This window comes from Chrysochloris asiatica, unplaced genomic scaffold, assembly GCF_000296735.1.
Source record: "Chrysochloris asiatica unplaced genomic scaffold, ChrAsi1.0 scaffold00179, whole genome shotgun sequence".
NCBI lineage: Eukaryota > Metazoa > Chordata > Mammalia > Afrosoricida > Chrysochloridae > Chrysochloris > Chrysochloris asiatica.
In genome coordinates, this window is record NW_006408697.1 from 4,075,730 (window position 1) to 4,095,012 (window position 19,283).

General features: G+C 39.0%; 1 protein-coding gene across 1 annotated transcript in view; it reads left to right on the forward strand.

Moving 5' to 3' along the window:
• LYST (lysosomal trafficking regulator) overlaps positions 1-19,283 on the forward strand; it is a 222,988-nt gene that overhangs the window by 36,402 nt on the left and 167,303 nt on the right. The window contains exons 12-17 of the mRNA XM_006872009.1: positions 381-554; positions 9,721-9,881; positions 11,167-11,357; positions 12,784-13,029; positions 14,315-14,488; positions 15,379-15,528. Of these exons, the coding sequence (XP_006872071.1) occupies positions 381-554; positions 9,721-9,881; positions 11,167-11,357; positions 12,784-13,029; positions 14,315-14,488; positions 15,379-15,528 (1,096 nt within the window). The remainder of the gene's footprint in view (positions 1-380; positions 555-9,720; positions 9,882-11,166; positions 11,358-12,783; positions 13,030-14,314; positions 14,489-15,378; positions 15,529-19,283) is intronic.

Genomic DNA, 19,283 nt, shown 5'->3' on the forward strand with positions numbered 1-19,283 from the left:
TGAACCAAGTATTACACTGCAATTTAAAAAGATAGTTACTATATAAATAGTAGGGAGACCTGGTGTGGCGCTGTGGGTTAATGCGCCAGACAGCAAAGGTGTTTGAACTACAAAGCTGGTGGTTTAAGCTCACCAGCTGCTCCTCGAAAACCCTATTCAGGGTCGCTATGGTTCAGAGCCAACTCGATGGCACTTCACAACAACAGCAGTATAAATAGTAATAATAAATATTTTCATATTTTTTACAGACTGAATTCTGAAAATTATTGACTAAATTATTAATCCCAACAAGCAGGCATACTGTACTTTATGAATTGAGGTAATAACAGAGAGTCTGCATTTTCTTGTTCTCAGTGTATGCCTTTTCTCTTCCTGTGCAGTGTGTGCATGGATTCAAATGATGATACAAAGGCTGTTTTGCTGGCACAGGTGGAATCACAGGAGAATGTTTTCCTCCCAAGCAAATGGCAACATTTAGTACTCACCTACTTACAGCAGTCACAAGGGAAAAAAAACACCCATGGGACACTCTCCATATGGGTCTCTGGACAGAGGTATGAAGCATTTTTAGAAAGTAAATCTATTTAAACTGAATCTGGTATCGTTTTTGAAGGAGACTGCAGAAAATTATAGGTTATTTTTTTTTCCCATTAAATATTTAACACATTCATTGGAGATTTTTTTTTCCATTAAATATTTAACACATTCATTGGGAGATTAATATTTTGGGCATGGGGGAACACGAACAAACATGGACATTTAGACATTTATGTACGGTATATATTAGATCAAGGAATAGGATCTATAATTTGGTTCTTCAGACCCATACATTAAAAAATGACTTACTTAAATTAAGTAGCTAATAAAGCTGATCTAAATTAAATCAAACTTTCAAAAGAAATTAGAATGTATCTTATATTTTTAGTCAAACTATTTATTAAGGGTTTTTTGAGTTCTCAAGTCAGTGTTGAACAAGAAAATAGAACATATAAGCCTTGTTTTAAATATATATATATATTTGGGAAAAGGGCACATATGTTTGTGAGACAACTAGAGAAACTACAAACCAACATATCAAATGATATGTTAAGCTACAAAACTGACCGCCATTGAACTGATTTCAACTCACAGCGACCCTGTAGACAGAAGACAGCTGCTCCACCGAGTTCCCAAGGCTGTAAATCTTTATGGGAACAGAATGTCTCATCTTCCTCCCATGGAGCAGATGGCGGGTTTGAACCATTGACCTTTTGGTTAGCTGCAAAATGCTTAACCTACTGTATCATCAGGGCTCCATCACTCTGTCAGTTTATCATACTGTGGTGGCTTGCATGTTGCTGTTATTCAGGAAGCTATGCCACTTGTAAGGAACTCTGATAACGTAGTGGTTACGAATTGGGCTGTTAACCTTAAGGTCGGCAGTTCGAAACTACCAAATGTTCTGCGGGAGAAAGATGAGGCATTCTGCTCCCGTAAAGATTTGCAGCCTCGGAAACCCTGTGCAGGTTCACTATGAGTCGGAACTGACTCCATGGTACTTAACAAAAACAACAACATGCCACTTGTATTTTAAATACCAGCAGGGTCACCCATGATGGACAGGTTTCAGCTAAGCTTCAGACTAAGACAGACTAGGAAGAAGGAGAGATGGACTACTTCTGAATGTTTAGTCACTGAAAACCTTATGAATAGCAGTGGAATACTATCAGATAGCACCAGAATATTGAATAATGAAACATGATAAAGAGCACCAGAATATTGTCAGACATAGTTGGAAAATGAGCCTCTCAGATTGGAAGGCACTCAAAATAAGACTGGGGAAGAGCTGCCTCTCCCCTAAGTAGAGTTGACAATATTGATGCAAAGGGAGTAAAGTTTTGGGAACCATATCATCAGGAAAAAGACTGTGGAACAGACCATCCATTGCTCATATGCAAATTCAGGCTGAAATTGAAGAAAATTAAAACAGGTCCACAGGAGCCAAAATGTGACTTAGAACATATCCCACTTGAATTTAGAGATGATCTCAGGATGAATTAGATACTTATGACCAAAGACAACAAGAGTTATGGGGTGACATCAAGAACATCATACAGGAAGAAAGCAAAGGGTCATTAAGAAGACAAGAAAGAAGGAAAAGACCAAAATAGATGCGAGAAGAGACTCTGAAATTTGTGCTCCAGTGTAGAGAAAGCTAAAGCAAATGGAAGAAGTAAGGAGGCAAAACTGCTGAACAGAACATTTTAAAGGTCAGCTGGAGAAGACAAAATCAAATGTTATAATGAAATGCACAAAGACCTGGAGTTAGAAAACCAAAAGAGAAGAAAACACTCAGCATTTCTTAAGCTGAAAGAAGTGGAGAAAAAAAATCAGATCTCAACTTGCAATTTGATGCCCTCTGTTTGCAAAATATTGAGTGATGCAGAAAGCATCAAACGAAGAAGGCATACACAGAGTCAGCGTACCAAAAATAAACGGTTGATGTTCAACCATTTCAAGAGCTAGCGTATGATCAAGAGTCAATGATATCAAAATAAGAAGAAGCCCCAGGTGCCCTGAAGCCATTGACAAAGAACAAGGCTCTGGGAATTGGTAGAATACAAACTGAAACCTTTCAACAAACTCATGCAGCACTGGAGGCACTCAGTACCCATTCAAAAGAGAGGTGATGCAATGGAATGCGGAAATCATCAGACAATATAATTAATATCACATGCAAGTAAAATTTTGCTAAAGACAATTCAAAAATGGCTGCAGCAGTATATTGCCAAGGTTCAGTCTGGATTCAGACGGGGACATGGAATAAGGGATATCATTGCTGACATCAGATGGATCTTGCCTGAAAGCAGAGAATACCAGAAAGATGTTTACCTGTACTTTATTGACTATGCAAAGGCTTAGTTGATTATATGAATCAGGATAAGATATGAATAACATTACAGAGAATAAGTATTCCAGAACACTTAATTGTACTCACGAGGAACCTGCACACAGACCAAAAGACAGTTGTTTCTATGGAACAAGAGAACACTGAATGTTCTAAAATTAGGAAAGGTGTGTGCCAGGGTTGTATTTTTTTCACCATACTTATTCAGTCTGTATGCTAAGCAAATAATTTAAGAAGCTGGATTACATGAAGGAAAATGTGGCATCAGAATTGGAGGAAGACTCATTAACAACCTGTGATATATTGATGATACAACCCTTCTTGCTCAAAGGGAAGAGGATTTAAAATACTGATGAAGCTCAAAGACTACAAGCTTTCGATATGGGTTACATGTCAATGTACAGAAAATAAAAATCCTTACCACTAGACCAATAAATAACATCATGGTAAATGGTGAAAAGATTGAAGAAAAACTTAAATTTGCTCAAATCAGCCATCAGCACAAAGGGAAGCAGCAGTCAAGAAATCATACAATGTATTGCATCAGGCAAATCTACTATATAAGACGTCTTTAAAGTGTTCAAGAGGAAGATGTCAGCTTGAGGAGTAAGGTGCGCCTGGCCTAAACCATGGTATTGTCAATAACCTCATATGCATGTGAATGTTGGACAGTGTATCAGGAAGACCATAGAAGAATAGATGTGTTGGAGGAGAGTATTAAAAGTACTGTGGACTGCCAGAAGAATAAACAAATCTGCATGGGAAGAAGTACAGCCTAAATACTCCTTAAAAGCCAGGATGGTCAGACTTCGTCTCATACTTCAGACATATTGATAAAGAATTCTGAGGAAAGTCTAAGATTCATGTTGGACAACATGAAGAGGACTAACTTAAGAATTATCGGCAATCCAGAACAAGAAGAATCACACAAGTCCACAGAGGAAATAGTCGAAGAACTGCTGGAAGAAAATTTCTCTAACATCCTGAAAAGTGAAAAAATAAATACATTCAAGAAGCTCAACAAACTCCAGGAAGGGTAGACCCCAAAAGAAAATCACCAAGACATATCATAGTCAAACTCTCCAAACTCAAAGATAAGGAGACACTTTTGAAAGCAGCCAGAGAAAACAGAAGGGTCACATACAAAGGCAAGCAAGTCAGATTAAGCTCGGATCTCTCAGCAAGAACGAAGACAATGGGGAAACATATATAAAAGAAAAAAAAAAAAAAACTGCCAACCAAGAATCCTTTATCCAGCAAAGCTATCAATCAAATATGATGGTGTAATCAAAACATTCCAGGATAAACAGAAACGAAGGGATTTTACCAAAGCCAACCCTGCGCTACAAAACATCCTTAAAGGAGTTCTGTGGACTGAGAACCAACAAGAATAGACAACAACCAGAGATTGACATATATCCCTGAATTAAGTCAACAGAAAGAAGAGTTGTTAACAAAATAAAACTATAAGAACTCAAGAGAATCTGGGAGGTCAGTTTATGATCAAAACAAGTACAGTGTAAAAGAAGGTAAGCACGTAGGAACAAAGATCCAGATAGTGAGAAGGTCAGGTTGATTACAGGATAAAATAGACTGCACTAAATGGACAGAAAAGTTAATGGACTATGAGGCAACCTCAAAGAAAATGAACACTTCAAAACATACCAAGAGAATGAAAATCCAAGAAGAATATGAAAACATTAAAACTATGAGTAAACTCACAAGAAAGAACACAAAAATCATGAACTCAACAAAGGAAGACAAACAGAACAAAGAAGCAGCAACACCACAAAAAAACAAATATAATGGCAGCAATTAATCATACGTCGGACATATTATCAAAAGGGACCCGTCCCTGGAGAAGGACATCATGCTTTGTAAAGCAGAAGGTGAGCGAAAAAGAGGAAGGCCCCCAATAAGATGATTTGGCACAGTGGCAGCAGCATTGGCTCAAGTGTAGCAATGATTGTGAGATTGGTGCAGGATGGGGCAGTGTTTTGTTCTGTTGTGCGTAACGTCTCTATGAGTTGGTACAGACTCAACGGCACCTAACAAGAAAGCAAGCTAAGTGCTGTCCCATCGTTCTCATTCATAGCGACCATGTATAGGATTTTTAAGGAGCAGCTGATGGGTTTGAACCCTCGACCTTTGGTTAACAGACCAGTACTTATCTTACAGCACTGCAACAGGACTTCTAGATGAAGACAGTATCCTAGAACTATATCAGGTCATAGGGTAAGGTGCTGCACTGTAGGATAAGCACTGGACTACCACTAACCACAAGGTCAGTGGTTGAAACCTTCCAGTTGTTCCTAAGAAACCCTAGACAGGGTCACTGTGGGTCTGAGTAGACTCGACGGCACCTCCCAACTGCACGGTAATGCAGTGATTCAAACCCACCAACTGCTACTGGAAACCCTAGACAGGTCACTTTGAATTGGAACCAACTGAACCACAACAACAGATTAAGGAACTGTGCAACAATAGTTTCACAGAACAGGAGAACTGTGGAACAAGTTAATAAGAAACATGATTTTTTTTTTTTCTTTTTATTATGAATTGAGTGAATGTTTAAAGAGCACATCAGTTTTCCATTCAACAGTTCATACACATTTTGCAATCTCCATAATGTGATGTCACATCCTACTTCCTTTATGTTTCCTGTTTCAGTTCCTCCTTCTCTCCTAACCCGTCTGAACTTTGTCCTTGGGTAAATGTGACCATTTTGAATTCAAACGGCTGATTATTCCAAAATGTGCACACTTACTTAGGGTTATTGTTCCCCTCTAGATCTGTCTATTAGGAGTCCTGGTGGGGTGCTCAGGTCAACCACCAACACTCAGAGAAGCAGCAGTCAAGAAATTAATGATATGGACTACAACGTCGGTTTGAACCACAAAGTTGGCTGTTCAAGCTCACCAGCTGCTCCTCAGAAACTCTATACTGGGTTGCTGTGGGTCAGAACTAACTCAATGGCACATAACAACAACAACAATTGTGTAACTGAAACTTGTGCTGTGGGGCGTGAGTTCAGTTCCAGACCTGAAGGGTGACTAACGGCCATAGTCTCGGCGATTCTACCAGTTTTTATGCAACCCTGGTCTTTTTTATGATTTTGAGTTTTGTTCCACCTTTGTCTCTTACTCTCTCCAGGACCTTGTAATGCAGTTCCTTTCAGAGCAGTAGGTGGTGATAGCCAGGCACCATCTAATTCTTGTCTCAGGGTCATGGAGATGGATGCTCACGCGCTCCTTCAGTCTGTTGAACTAATTTGTTTCCATGTGCCTTTGATTTTCATCACTCTTCTTTCCTCCAAACAGGCAGAGATGAATAGTTACAGCTTAGATGGTCACTCATGAGCTTTTAACACCCTCATCACTACTCACCAAAATTGGATAAAGAACATGGTCTTTGTGGACTATGTTCTGCCAGCTGACCTTAGTGTCTCCTGAGACCATGGTCCTGAGCCCCCAGGCCCACAGCTCATTCCCTCAGGGTGTATGGTTATGGCTAAGAAGTTTTCATAACTTCCCCTTGTATTCTCCTCCACATTCATGGTATGGTTGCAGCAATGTACATATACCCTCTGTGAAACCGTATAGAATCATGGGCATATTCCCACTCACCCTTCAACACCCATTTGGCCCCCATGTCTATCCCTGCATCTTCTTGTGGAGCACTGTGATTGCTGGAATGTGTCTATGATAGTGCTTACCTTGGAGTAAGCACTCGCACCCCAGAAGTATCTTCCCCTGCAGCCTGCAGGTTTTGCCGACCTCCCTCTTATTGTTTATTGCCTTTTCCCTTCACCCAAGTTAGCACATGTCTGTCCTCTAGCCAGTAACTTACTCTCCTAAATAATGTTGTTGTTAAGTGCTGACGAGTCGACTCTGACTCATAGCGACCCTGTATAGTGTTTCCAACAAGTGATTGGTGGGTTTGAACCGACAGTCTCATGGTTCAAACCACCCTTGCGGTCCAGTGTTTACCCTCAGTGCCACAGCAGGACTCCCACTGTGGTAACCATCACAGAATGTATCTTTTAGCGTGAAAACTTTTTCTTGACTTTTCATACCAGTTGTCTCATTCAGTGCTTGTCCCTGCCTAATTTCACTCAGCCTTGTGTCCTCTAGATCTGTCCATGTTATGAGGTGTTTCATAGATTCATTGTTCTTCTGTAGTGTTGCATAGTATTCCATTGTATGCCTGCATCATTGTCTGTTTAAAGTTAATCTTGAAGGAGCTATAAGACATCTTACATTTTAAGAATTGGAGAGCGTTTTGTTGGATGAAATCATACGAAAAGAGATGCAGAAGGGAAACCTGTGTAGGCTACCTGGAAGGAAGGATCTCAGTCGAATAAGAACAACAGCACTCAATGGGCGTGGTGAGAGGACTAAACAGGCACTTTGAGGAGTCTCAGTGTGTCAAAGGAGCTGTGGTATTGCATGCTTATTGTGTTGCAGACCTTTTGCTTCATTCTTTATGCACATTGCCACCTAATTCTCCCAGAAATCTCTCAAAGTAGATTAGAACACAGAAATTGTATATATACCAAACACAGATGAGCCTCTAGTCATTGATTTATTTGTTCATCAAATATTTATTGAAAATTTGCTGTGTGCCAAGAACTTGCTATCCTGGGCCTGGGGTGAACAGCAGTAAACAAGACAGACCTGTTCCCTGCCTCTTGGAACCTAGTCTAAGGAGGAGGCCGATAACAAGCAAATACTATTAAGTGAATATCGACAAATGCTGTGAAGGTCACAGACAAGCTTTCGGATGGAAACTATTGGGTGATGAGGGAAGTGCTCCTGAGACAGCAGTGTGGTGAGTCATTGCTGCAAGTGAGACTGCAGAGCTCAGTCACTCATCATTCTCCCACCTCAGTAACTGAGAAGGCAGGGGAGAAGAGACCTGTGGGTGGGCTTAGGGTCACCAGTCCAGTGTTTGCCATAGACAAGGCACTAACGACACAGAAAAAAACAAAAGCAGGTTTGGGCGTAAAATCAAGAATTCAGTTTCATTTCATTCATTAACATAACTCATGCAAAGAAGATCTGTTATTATCTCTGTTTTACATGTGAGGAAACTGAGGCCCAGATGGGGAAAATGAATTTTCTAAACTCAGGCCACAAGTAAGGGATACAGCTCAACTTGAACCGAAGCTCTGGTGAAGCTAGAGCCACGCTCCATGCTTTAGAATGCGACACTACACTCTTGCTTACAGCTTTGCTCTGAGTCAGACCAGCCCACAGGCCTAAGAATCAGAAACTCGACCGCAAGGTTGGTGGTTCAAACTCACCAGCTACCCCTCAGAAATCCTATATACAGAGTCACTGAGTCAGAACCAGTTTGACGGCATTTAACAACAACAGCATGTAAAGAGTAGATTTGATATATATGGTAGATTATATTTATAGTAGATTATATATATATTTATTGTTAAATACCATCAAGCCGGCTCCGACTCATAACAACCCTGTTCTGACTCATAGCAAACCCTGTATAGGGTTTCCAAGGAGCAGCTGGTGATTTGAAGCACCAACCTTGCGGTTCAAATTGAACTTATGGTCCAGTGCTTATCCTACAGAGCCACACCAGGACTCCATATATACATATATATGTAATTCACAGATATATACACATATATGTAATTCACAGATATATACATATACATGTAATTCACAGACATATACATATACATGTAATTCACAGATATATACACATATGTAATCCACACACATATACACATATATGTAATTCACATATATATAATATACATGTAATTCACAGATACTTAATATTTGTTGAATGGATGCATTCATCTTGCAATAGATTTTCTTTTACCCTTAAAATTCTACATTAAGTCTTATTGCCACTAGGTGGTAGCAGTGTTCAGTCATAGCCATTTATTTGGCGCAAAGAGACTCATGTCCAAGAAGGTCTCACTTAACTCACTTAAGTGACTTTAAAAAAACAATTTTTTAAAATAGTTACTAATATGCTAAACATGAAAGCCTAGAGTCTTGGGAGCAAGCTTTTAAATAAATATATATCAACGAAGGACTTTTCATGGAGGGCAAACCACAGTAACGTATTTCAAGTCTTTATCTTATTGACTGGCCTTTGACTTTGCTTTTCTTGGTAGCCTCATTATCTGAGTTTGGAGTTCAGAACATTCCTAAAACAGAGGTGGGCCACGCAGTTTCACTAGACTGGTGAAATCTTCCCAGCTTTTGTGTTTGTCTCTCTATGAGAAAACCTTGGTTTACTTTTTCCAATACTCTCTTGTAAAGCGTTTCTATAACCTTTGTCCATGAAGAAAAATGCAGAAAGAAATGAAGCCTGATTGAAAACTCTGTGATCACTTAGCCTTGAAGAAACAGAGAACGTAAAAACAGTGACATTTCAGTGACAAGACAGGACAAAAATTGGAGAACAGAAGATTTTAAGAATTGCTTGCCAAGATGGGAAATACCTAATTCTTGGTAAGAATTAGGGGAGATGGATAACTGGCATCTGTAAACCAGGAAGACACAGCTGCAGAATTCCCATGGCAAAGAAAACTTCAACAAATGTCTGATGCACTCTTGTGGGCTCTTGGGGCATCTCCATTCTGCTCCTCCATTCTGGGGATGATTGGTTGTCAGCGTTCCTCTCACTAAGAGACCCCGGAATCAGCCTCCTCCCCCTTCTACCACCAGCCACTTGATACTGAACCAGGGTGACTCAGGAATTTTCCACTGTCAAACATTCTTACCTTTCAAAACACTTTGTACTAGTAGTGCTCACTACACTGATGGATTGAACTTTGTTTTTTTTAAACATAGGAAGCCTGATGTTACTTTGGATTATATGCTTCCAAGAAAACCAAGTTTGTCATCTGATAGTAATAAAACGTTTTGTATGATTGGCCATTGTTTACCATCCCAAGAAGAATGTTTGCAATTGGCTGGGAAATGGAACCTAGGGAATTTGCTCCTCTTTAATGGTATGTTTTCCCTCTTGAAATATTTACTTTTTGTTGTTGTTGTTTTTCACTTAATAAGTATTGAGCTAATAAGTAAATTATCCTAGCCAAAATCATTCATGTATTATCACCTGTCACTAGAGGGTAAGTACTGGGGACTGCTAATCGCAGGGTCGGCGGTTCAAACCCCCAGCACCTCCACAGAAGATGAAGCTGTTTGTTCTCTTATTTAAGATTTACAGTTTTGGAAACTTAACGAGCAGTTCTTCTCGGTCTCTATAGGGGGCACTGTTAGTTGGAATTGATTCAGTGGTAGTGGGTTTGGTATTGTCTAGATTAAAATACACTTTTAAATCCAGATATGTCTTACAATTGATAAATACATTCTGTGTATTAAATTCACAGTATTTCACAGTCCTTGAAAACGTAGTATTATAACTATTAAACTTAGATGTGTTTTTTTTTTGTTTATAATTTTGGTATATCCAGTACAAAAACCAGAAGCCCTGGTGGCGCTGTAGAATGAGCACTAAACTGCTAACTCAAGGTCAGCAGTTCAAATCTACCCGCCACTCCATGGGAGAAAGAGTAGAGGTTTTTGCTCCAGTAGAGATGTACAGCCTTGGAAACCCTATACAGCATTGGCATGGGTCGGTATTGACTTGTTAGTAATGCATTTGCTTTCAATATGCAAATACGTATTGTATAGGGGAAGGAAATACATGATTTAAAAATATATTATTAAACCTGACTTCAGATGGATAATGAATGGAAAGAAGAAATAAAGATATCATTTCAAATTACATTTTAAAATGAAATGTACCAAGGTAGACTTTTCATTAAGGAGGCCTGGTGACGCTGTAGGATAGGCACTGGACTGCGCATCGTAACATCAGTAGTTCATACCCACGGGAGAAAGATGAATCTTTCTGCTCCTGTGAAGATGGATAGCTTTGGAAACCCTGTACAGGGTTGCTATGAGGTGGAGTCGACTTGATAGCAGTGGGTTTGTGTTATTGTTTTATAGTTCCCATTTCTTTAACACAACTGAACAAAATGAAACACCTATTTTTTGTTTTAAGAGTTTTATAATTTGTTTTAAATAGAATAATTTGTTTTCCATCAGAGTTGGCATAGGTTAATTTTTTCATTATACCAATTTGAAAATTGAGACTATCAATTTCATAAGACATAGTAGGCAACCTAAGGAATCTTGCAAAAAAAAAATGATCTTCATTTCTTGCATTTAATGATAAATTCTTGTTGTAGTGTTTTAAATAACTAACTTAATTTTTCTGCTATTCAGGAGCTAAGATTGGCTCACAAGAGGCCTTTTATCTCTATGCTTGTGGGCCCAACTATACATCTATAATGCCATGTAAGTATGGCACGCCAGTGAATGATTACTCCAAATATGTTACTAAAGAAATCTTGCAATCTGAACAAATCAGAGAACTTTTTATGACCAAGAAAGAGGTGGACTTTGGTGTCTTAATTGTAAGTTTCAATTGTATTACTTTATAGTAACTATATATATATTTATTGAAGTATAATTAGCTATGAATTTCTAAAGTTTTTCTATTTCATTCTTTTAACATTTTTTTTTTTTTCTGAGAACGTTTTGTTTTTTTCCCTGAACAAACTTTGACCTCTTCTTTAAATCTGTTTTCAGGTTTAAAATGTTTATCCTTTCTTTAGAATTTTATGTCTATACTACTTATCAGTTTAGTCTATACTAATCATTCAGGACAAAATAATTGTGATACAGTGAAAATACAATACTTGATAGTGATCTAGCATACTCCTCAAAGCAGTGCTCTTTATAGTCCTTTTCCGTACAATAAAGAAATACTCATTGTTACTCAGGATCCATTTTAGTTACGTGTATTCTGTTTGGGAAAATGTAGTTTATAGTATCTTTAGCAATTTTGCTTTCAAGTGATTGCTAGTTTTGTTTATATGAGACTCAGATTGTTTTTTATATATTCTTCTAATATTTTTGGAGTCCTGGCTTGGCACCATAGGATAAGCACTAGACTACAAGGTCAGTTTGAACCTCAAGGTTGGTGGCTCAAACTCATCAACCGCTTCTTGGAAACCCCATATAGGGTCGCTCTAAGTCAGACCTGACTCAATGCCACTTGACAACAACAATGTACAGTTTGGAAGTGCAGTGGCTTTGTATGGTAAGTACTAGACTGGTAACCACAAGGTCAGCGGTTCAAACTCACAGCAACTGAACCTTCACAGTCTTAGAAGATCTGCTAAAAACCAGTAGACTTGGTTCTGATACTGTGCTCTTCCTTCTCTTACTTCCTTTGCTGTTGTTTTTGTTAAGTGCCTTCAAGTTGGCTCCACCCCATAGCGACCCTGTGTAGAGTTTCCAAGGAGCAGCTGGTGAACTTGAACCATCGACCTTGTGGTTCAAACTAACATTGCAGTCCAGCACATTAACACACAATACCACAGCCGGACTCCTGTAGGAAGGATAGATTATAGGCCAGAGGTATTTTGTGCTTGAAATAGACAACTGTCTTAAAAAGTATTTTTGGTTGCTTTTCAAGTATATATTTTACAATAAAAACAAATTATATTTTATAACTGTTGCAACATTCCATGTGAAAAGAGCTCAGATAACACGGTGGGTTACGAGCTCATAATCCACTATGTTACCTGAGCTCTTTTCACATGGAATATTGTTGTTAAGTGCTGTCAAGTCGGTTCCAACTCATTGCGAACCTGTGTAGGGTTTCTGAAGAGCAGCTGGTGAGTTCGTTTGAAGAGCTTGTTTTTTTTTTTTTTTTAAAAAAACAAATGCAAAGATTATTTGGGTGTCTTTTCCTTTTGAAATATTTTATTGCTAGTTGATAACTCACTTTTTAAACTTTTGTTGAGTTACTGAAGAAAAATCTTTGTGTTTCAGGAAAGTCTTTCAATAGTTTATACAACTTACTGTCCTGCTCAGTATACCATCTATGAGCCAGTTATTAGACTTAAAGGTCAGATGAAAACCCAGCTCTCTCAAAGACCCTTCAGCTCGAAAGAAGTTCAGAGCATCTCATTGGAGCCACATCAACTCAAGAATCTCCAGCCCACGGAATGTAAAACTATTCAAGGTGTTCTGCACGAGATTGGTGGGACTGGCATATTTGTTTTTCTTTTTGCTAGGGTAAGAATCACTGTTTATAGTTTTTATCTAAAGATAAACTTCTTCCTTATTATTGATTGTTCTTGTTAAGTGTCATCGCGTCGGTTTGACTCATAGCAGCCCTGTATAAGGTTTCCGAGGAGTGGCTGGTGAGTGTGAACCTCCAACCTTGGGGTTCAAACCAACCTTTTGGTCAAGTGCTTATCCTACAGCATCTCACAAGAAGTCCTGGTATCTCCAAGTATAGCTTCTGCTATATGATCACATTTTCTCAGTGTCTCCCTAACTGGCTTTTTGACTAGGACCACTTTTTTTTTTTAAGTTTTTATTGTGAATTGAGCGATAGTTTACATGAGAGAACATCAGTTTTGTACTCATCATCTCATTGGAATGATTATAGTCTCCTCCATGCATCATCATTCAATAGTGTTTGCTTCTATTACTTCTGTTTTTTGGTTTTGGGGGGATGTACCCAAAGGAGTATATAGTCATTTAAACAACCAAAGGGCACATTCTTCAAGCTTGTATCCTGGCCGCCAGCACGCAGCCTTTCTCTTTCCATGAGTCTAGAGTCCTCAGCTGCTCTATCTCTCCATGACTAGGATCACTTTTAAATACTTTTGCAGTAAGGTACTCTATTAATTTCTTAGGGCTGTTGTAATAAATTACCCCAACTTGGTGGCTATTAAAACAACAAAAATTCATTCTCTAACAGTTGTGGGAACCAAAAATCCAAAATCAAGGTATTGACAAGGTTGGTTCCTTTCTGGAGGTCTAAAAGAAGACAGTTACTGGGCCTGTCTGTTAGCTTCTGGTGTTGATGGCAAATCCTTGGGGGTCTTGGCTTTTAGCTGTACCACTTGAGTCTCTATCTTCACATGGCCTTCCCTCATATGTGGAATCTCCTCCTTCCTTTTATAATGATGTCAGTTTGGGGATTCAGTAGTGCTGTCAGATCAGCATGGACTATGAAGTACATGGTTGGCAGTTCAAACCCAGCAACTGCTCCTTGGAAACCCTATGCAGGGTGGCTGTGAGTTGGAATGAACTCAACAGCACTTAACAACAACAAAAACAAACCCAGAAAGATCTTACCTTGACGTCTTTAACTTTATTAGATCTACAAAAAGCATGGACTATATGGCTTTCTCTTAATTTTGTGTATCAACATAATGTGTGGGCATTAAAACGTAGACTTCTCTACAGTTATGTAATCTAACACATAGTATTACCTAAAATAGATAATTTCGCATGTTAAATTCTTACTTTAAACAAACTAAAAGAGAAAATATCCACTTCGTTTTAGGTTGTTGAGCTTAGTAACTGTGAAGAAACTCAAGCATTAGCCCTACGAGTTATCCTCTCACTAACTAAACACAACCAACAAAGAATACGGGAGTTAGAAAATGGTAACGGCCTTTCCATGGTTCACCAGGTGTTGGTCAAACAGAAATGCATAGTTGGCTTCCAGATTTTGAAGGTAAGAGCTCCTGAAGGGCATTCTCATGATTTCAGATAGCATCCTGTCTCTGCTGGGGTGTCCCAACCGTAGTTAGTGTTTTGCCACACTGATTTCCTAAGATAATGAAGGAAACATAGGAGTGTATAAATAATCAAAGTAAGATACTCTTTTGATTTAGATAATGACTTCTTCATTATTTAGATAATGACTTTTCTTTAAAGTATTTTGGAGGACTAAGCTCTTAGATGTCTCGGCACCCACAGCTTAAGCCAGACACATGCTGTTGTTAAGTGCCGTCAAGTCGGTTCCAACACATAGGAACCCTGCGTAGGGTTTCCAAGGAACAGCTGGTGGGTTTGAAGCTAGTGCCCTGCCATTTCCATTATGCGATGATGCTGTAGAATTTCTAGTCAATGACCTATAGACCGGATATCCATGTTAGCTTTTATGAACACCCACCTTTATTTAAATACCTCTCTGGTTAAAAGCATTTGTCAACATTATGAAAGTATTTCTCCCTGAAGCAAATCTTTTTACCCTTGCTAACAGCCCTTACCGCCTACTTCTCAAGATCTGTACTTATCTGGAGTGAATCTTTACCACTTTTAAAAAGACATTTTATAACAGTAGCAGATTTACTTAACTTTGGAAAAAAAAATGTAATTTATTTTATCTCTTGTTTGAAACTGAGTAATCATTATAAATATTTGAAAGTTTGAATTCTACTAACTATTTGAATTATTTTACTAAATATATTAAAAGTGCTTGTAAAATGTTAAATCATCCGCTTGTAGTCCTTTGAGTTTGTTATGATTGCTAAGATTGAAAACTTAATTTTTCTGTTGAGTATTTAAATTAATAGTTATTAATGCATTTCATAGTAATGTTAATCTGTTAATTTTCCGTAGACCCTTCTTGAAGGGTGCTGTGGTGAAGATATGATTCATGTCAATGAGAAGGGAGCGTTTAAGTTGGCTGTAGAATCTAATGCTATCATCCAAGATGTTAAACTGTTAGAGGAGCTATTGTTTGACTGGAAGATATGGCATAAAGCAGAGGTATGTACTCTTAAATATTTATCTATTCACTCTTCTGAAGAGCAGAATAAATGACTAGTTCAGTGTCATGTTCACTGTAAATTAAAGTATGGCGATTGTTTTCTGTAGAAAGTTTTCAGCAGCCTTGGGGGTGATAGTGAGCTGGGTCAGAATCAGAACTTGGGCTGGTGGGGAATAAGCTGATGGAACTGGAGAACAGGGGGCTCATTTGGCTCAGTTTGGGGCTTGCATTTACCATAAACTCTGGAAAGAGAGTCTTGGTAATACTCTGGGGCTTAGGTCCAGGAGAGGGAAGGGGACACACTTCTGAGTAGGGGAGCCAAGCTTACCAAGTATCACAGAGTTGTGACCAGACAAGGCTCTGAAGCCTTAGCTTCATTGCAAACGTTAGGTAAGGGCCACAGATCTTAGGTGTAGGCACAGCATCTCAACATCTGGAATGATGGAGCTGGTCTTCTCAACGATCCAACCTGGGTAGGGCTCCCTGATTTCTTTCTACCTTAGTTTTAACACAGTATAAGCTTCCTGGTATAGGTTCAGACAGATCCCTTAGTTCTAATGTAGACTGTTCCCCTTAAATATAGCAGGGTTCTGTGGCGCTGTGGGTTAATGAGCTGAACTGCAAGGTTGGTTTGAAGCGCAAGGTCAGCAGTTCAAACTCACCAGCTGCTCCTCAGAAACCCTATATAGGGTCACTATACATCAGAACCAACTTGACGACACTTAACAGTAGACATTGGTGATTTTTATTAAGAAAAAAAAAAAGTTGCCTGGAGTTAACATTATCATCACACAATTTTTTAATAAAGAGAAATTCAGAGTATATAACTTTAGAATTTTTTAGCAATTGATTATTCCTGAATTTGATAAGCATACTTAAAATTTTGCATAGCATTGCTAATAATGAGTTACAAAGTTGAGAAAAATTTGTCTAGTTTGTCACTAATAAATAATAAATTTTGATAAAAAACACTATAGAAAAGACAGTTATCTTCTTATTCTTCCTATAGCATATCATATTACAAAATTATTATATGAAGGGGCAGCCCAAGTGTATCAGTCACAAAATACAGTGAAAAAGTATTATAGAGATGTGTCAGGCAGATGAATAACTATTGTTATTTTTCTGGATTTTGTGGTGTTTATGATATTTGTCCCACCACCCATCTGTCAGTTTGTCATACTGTGGTGGGTTGTGAGTTGCTGTGATTCTGAAAGCTATGCCATCAGTATTATAAATATCAGTAGGGTCACCCATGGTGAACAGGTTTCAAATGAGCTTCCAGATGAAGGACAGACTAGGACAAGCTACTTCTGAATATTTAGTCACTGAAAACCTTATGAATAGCAGAGAAACACTGTCACATATAGTGCCGGAAAATGAGCCTCTCGGGTTGGAAGGCACTCAAATTGCGACTGGCGAAGAGCTGCCTCCTCAAAGTAGAGTTGACCGTGATGATGCGAATGGAGTAAAGCCTGTGGGAGAAAAGCCCGTGGGACCTTCATTTGCTGATTGGGCACAACTCAAAATGAAGAAAAACAGCCGTAAACACCCATGGAAAATCAGATCATGGAATGTACAAAGTATGAATCTGGGAAAATTGGAAGTTGTCAAAAATGAAATGGAACGCATAAACATTGGTATCTTAGACATTAGTGAGCTGAAATGGACTGGTTTACTATGCTGGGAATGACAAATTGAAGAGGAATGGTGTTGCATTCATCGTCTAAAATAACATATCCAGATCCGTCATGAGGTACAGTGCTGTCTGTGATAGGATAAAATCCATGTGCCTACAGGGAAGCCCAGTTAATACCACTGTTATTCAAATTTATGCACCAACCACTAAAGCAAGTGAGGATGAAATAGAAGAATTTTACCAACTTCTTCAGTCTGAAATTGATCAAACATGCAATCAAGATGTATTGATCATTACTGGTAATTGGAATGTAAAGGTTGGGAGCAAAGAGGAAGGATCAGTAATTGGAAAATATGGCCTTGCTGATAGAAATTATGCTGGAGATCACATGATAGAATTCTGCAAAATCAATGATTTGTTCATTTCAAATACCTTCTTTAGACAGCATAACAGACAACTATACACATGGACCTCACCAGATGAAATACATAGAAATCAAATTGACTACATCTGCTTAAAGAGACGATGGAAAAGCTCCATATCAACAGTGAAAACAAGGCCAGGGCAGACTGTAGAACAGACCATTAATTACTCATCTGAAAATTCAAACTGAAGCTGAAGAAAATGAAAACAAGTCCACAGGAGACAAAATATGACCTTGAATATATCCCACTTGAATTTAGAGATCATATGAGGAACAGATTCGATACATTAAACACTAAAGACCGAAGACCAGAAGAGTTGTTGGAAAACATCAAGAACATTATACATGAAGAAAGCAAAAAGTCATTAAGGATTTAAGAGGTTGGCAGCTGCAGAACAGAGTCAGGTAGGACAGGCTCCGTGGGGGAGGGGCTGAAAACCCAGAGATGGGACTCTCATGAAACTACACCAGAGCTCTGGATCTAGCATAAGGGTCTGGGTGTCAGTTTCCCGCAACCACAAGTGGAAAACTCACGGTATAAAGGGAAACATTGCATTTTAGAAATTGGTGTGGGACTCCCTCTGCAGCCATCTCACCCAGGACTACAGACAGACTGGCACAGGGAACCTGTGCTAATGCAGGGAAGCGACATATGCAAAAGGAGGTGTGGAGGGACTCTGCACGGTTTTTTACCTCCTCTTCCCTGGCATGCCTTCTTTGTCCAGCCCGGAACCTTCAGGCGGGTGGGTGCACAACCCAAAAAGTCCAGCATTGAGACCACAGCTTTCCCATGGCACACAGAGAGAAAGAGCTCCATCGGTCCAAGGGCAAATCCTTTGACTGCTGCTTTTGACTTCTGCCTGTGGGTCCCAGCCATAAAGTGAACTTGTGTGGGACCATTAACCCTTGCTTACCCAGAAAAAAAAAAAAAATCATATTTGGCCTGACAGATAAACCATGTGAACATTCTGTAAAACCCCAACATAAAAAGACACAACTATTTCAAGGATTACGCTGTGCACACTTAGGTACTTAACTGACCTTCAGAGACAAAAATAGTAAACAATCTTTCTCCCGCTAACTTCTCAGTGTCTATCTGTGCACCTGTATGGTGGTAACTAAGGGAGGGGCCTGAGTGAGTAGACACCCCAACCCACTGCTGGAGGCTTCTACAGTGCACACATACAATTTTATTTTATTTTATTTTATTTTTGGCTTTATCAACTTTTTTTCTTTATTGAATTTTTATTCTCCTTTTACTTGAATCTATCTACACGATTTACAAACACATTCAGATTATTCCTAATTTAAAAAACTCTCTTAATTTTGCTGTTATTTTCTTGTCTCTGTCTTCATTCTTTTTTTTTTTTTAATGTTTTATTGTTTACATGAGAGAACTTTAGTTTTACATTCATTCCATCGTATATCATCTCATTGCCATGGTTCCAGTCCCCTCCATGCATCATCAACCAATCAAAGGGTATATCCTAGAAACCCACCCCCTACACATCCCCCCCTCTCCCCAAGTTTTCGGCCCACAGTCCCTTTCCCTCTCTGGATCCAAAGTCCCTAGCTGCTTCATCACTCCACATCATCGTCTCTGTCTCCATCTCAGGCATCTCTGATTCTCTGGGTAGGGTCCCGCTCTCGGCTCTTCTCCATTGATGGTCCCAGAGACCTCTGCTCCTAGA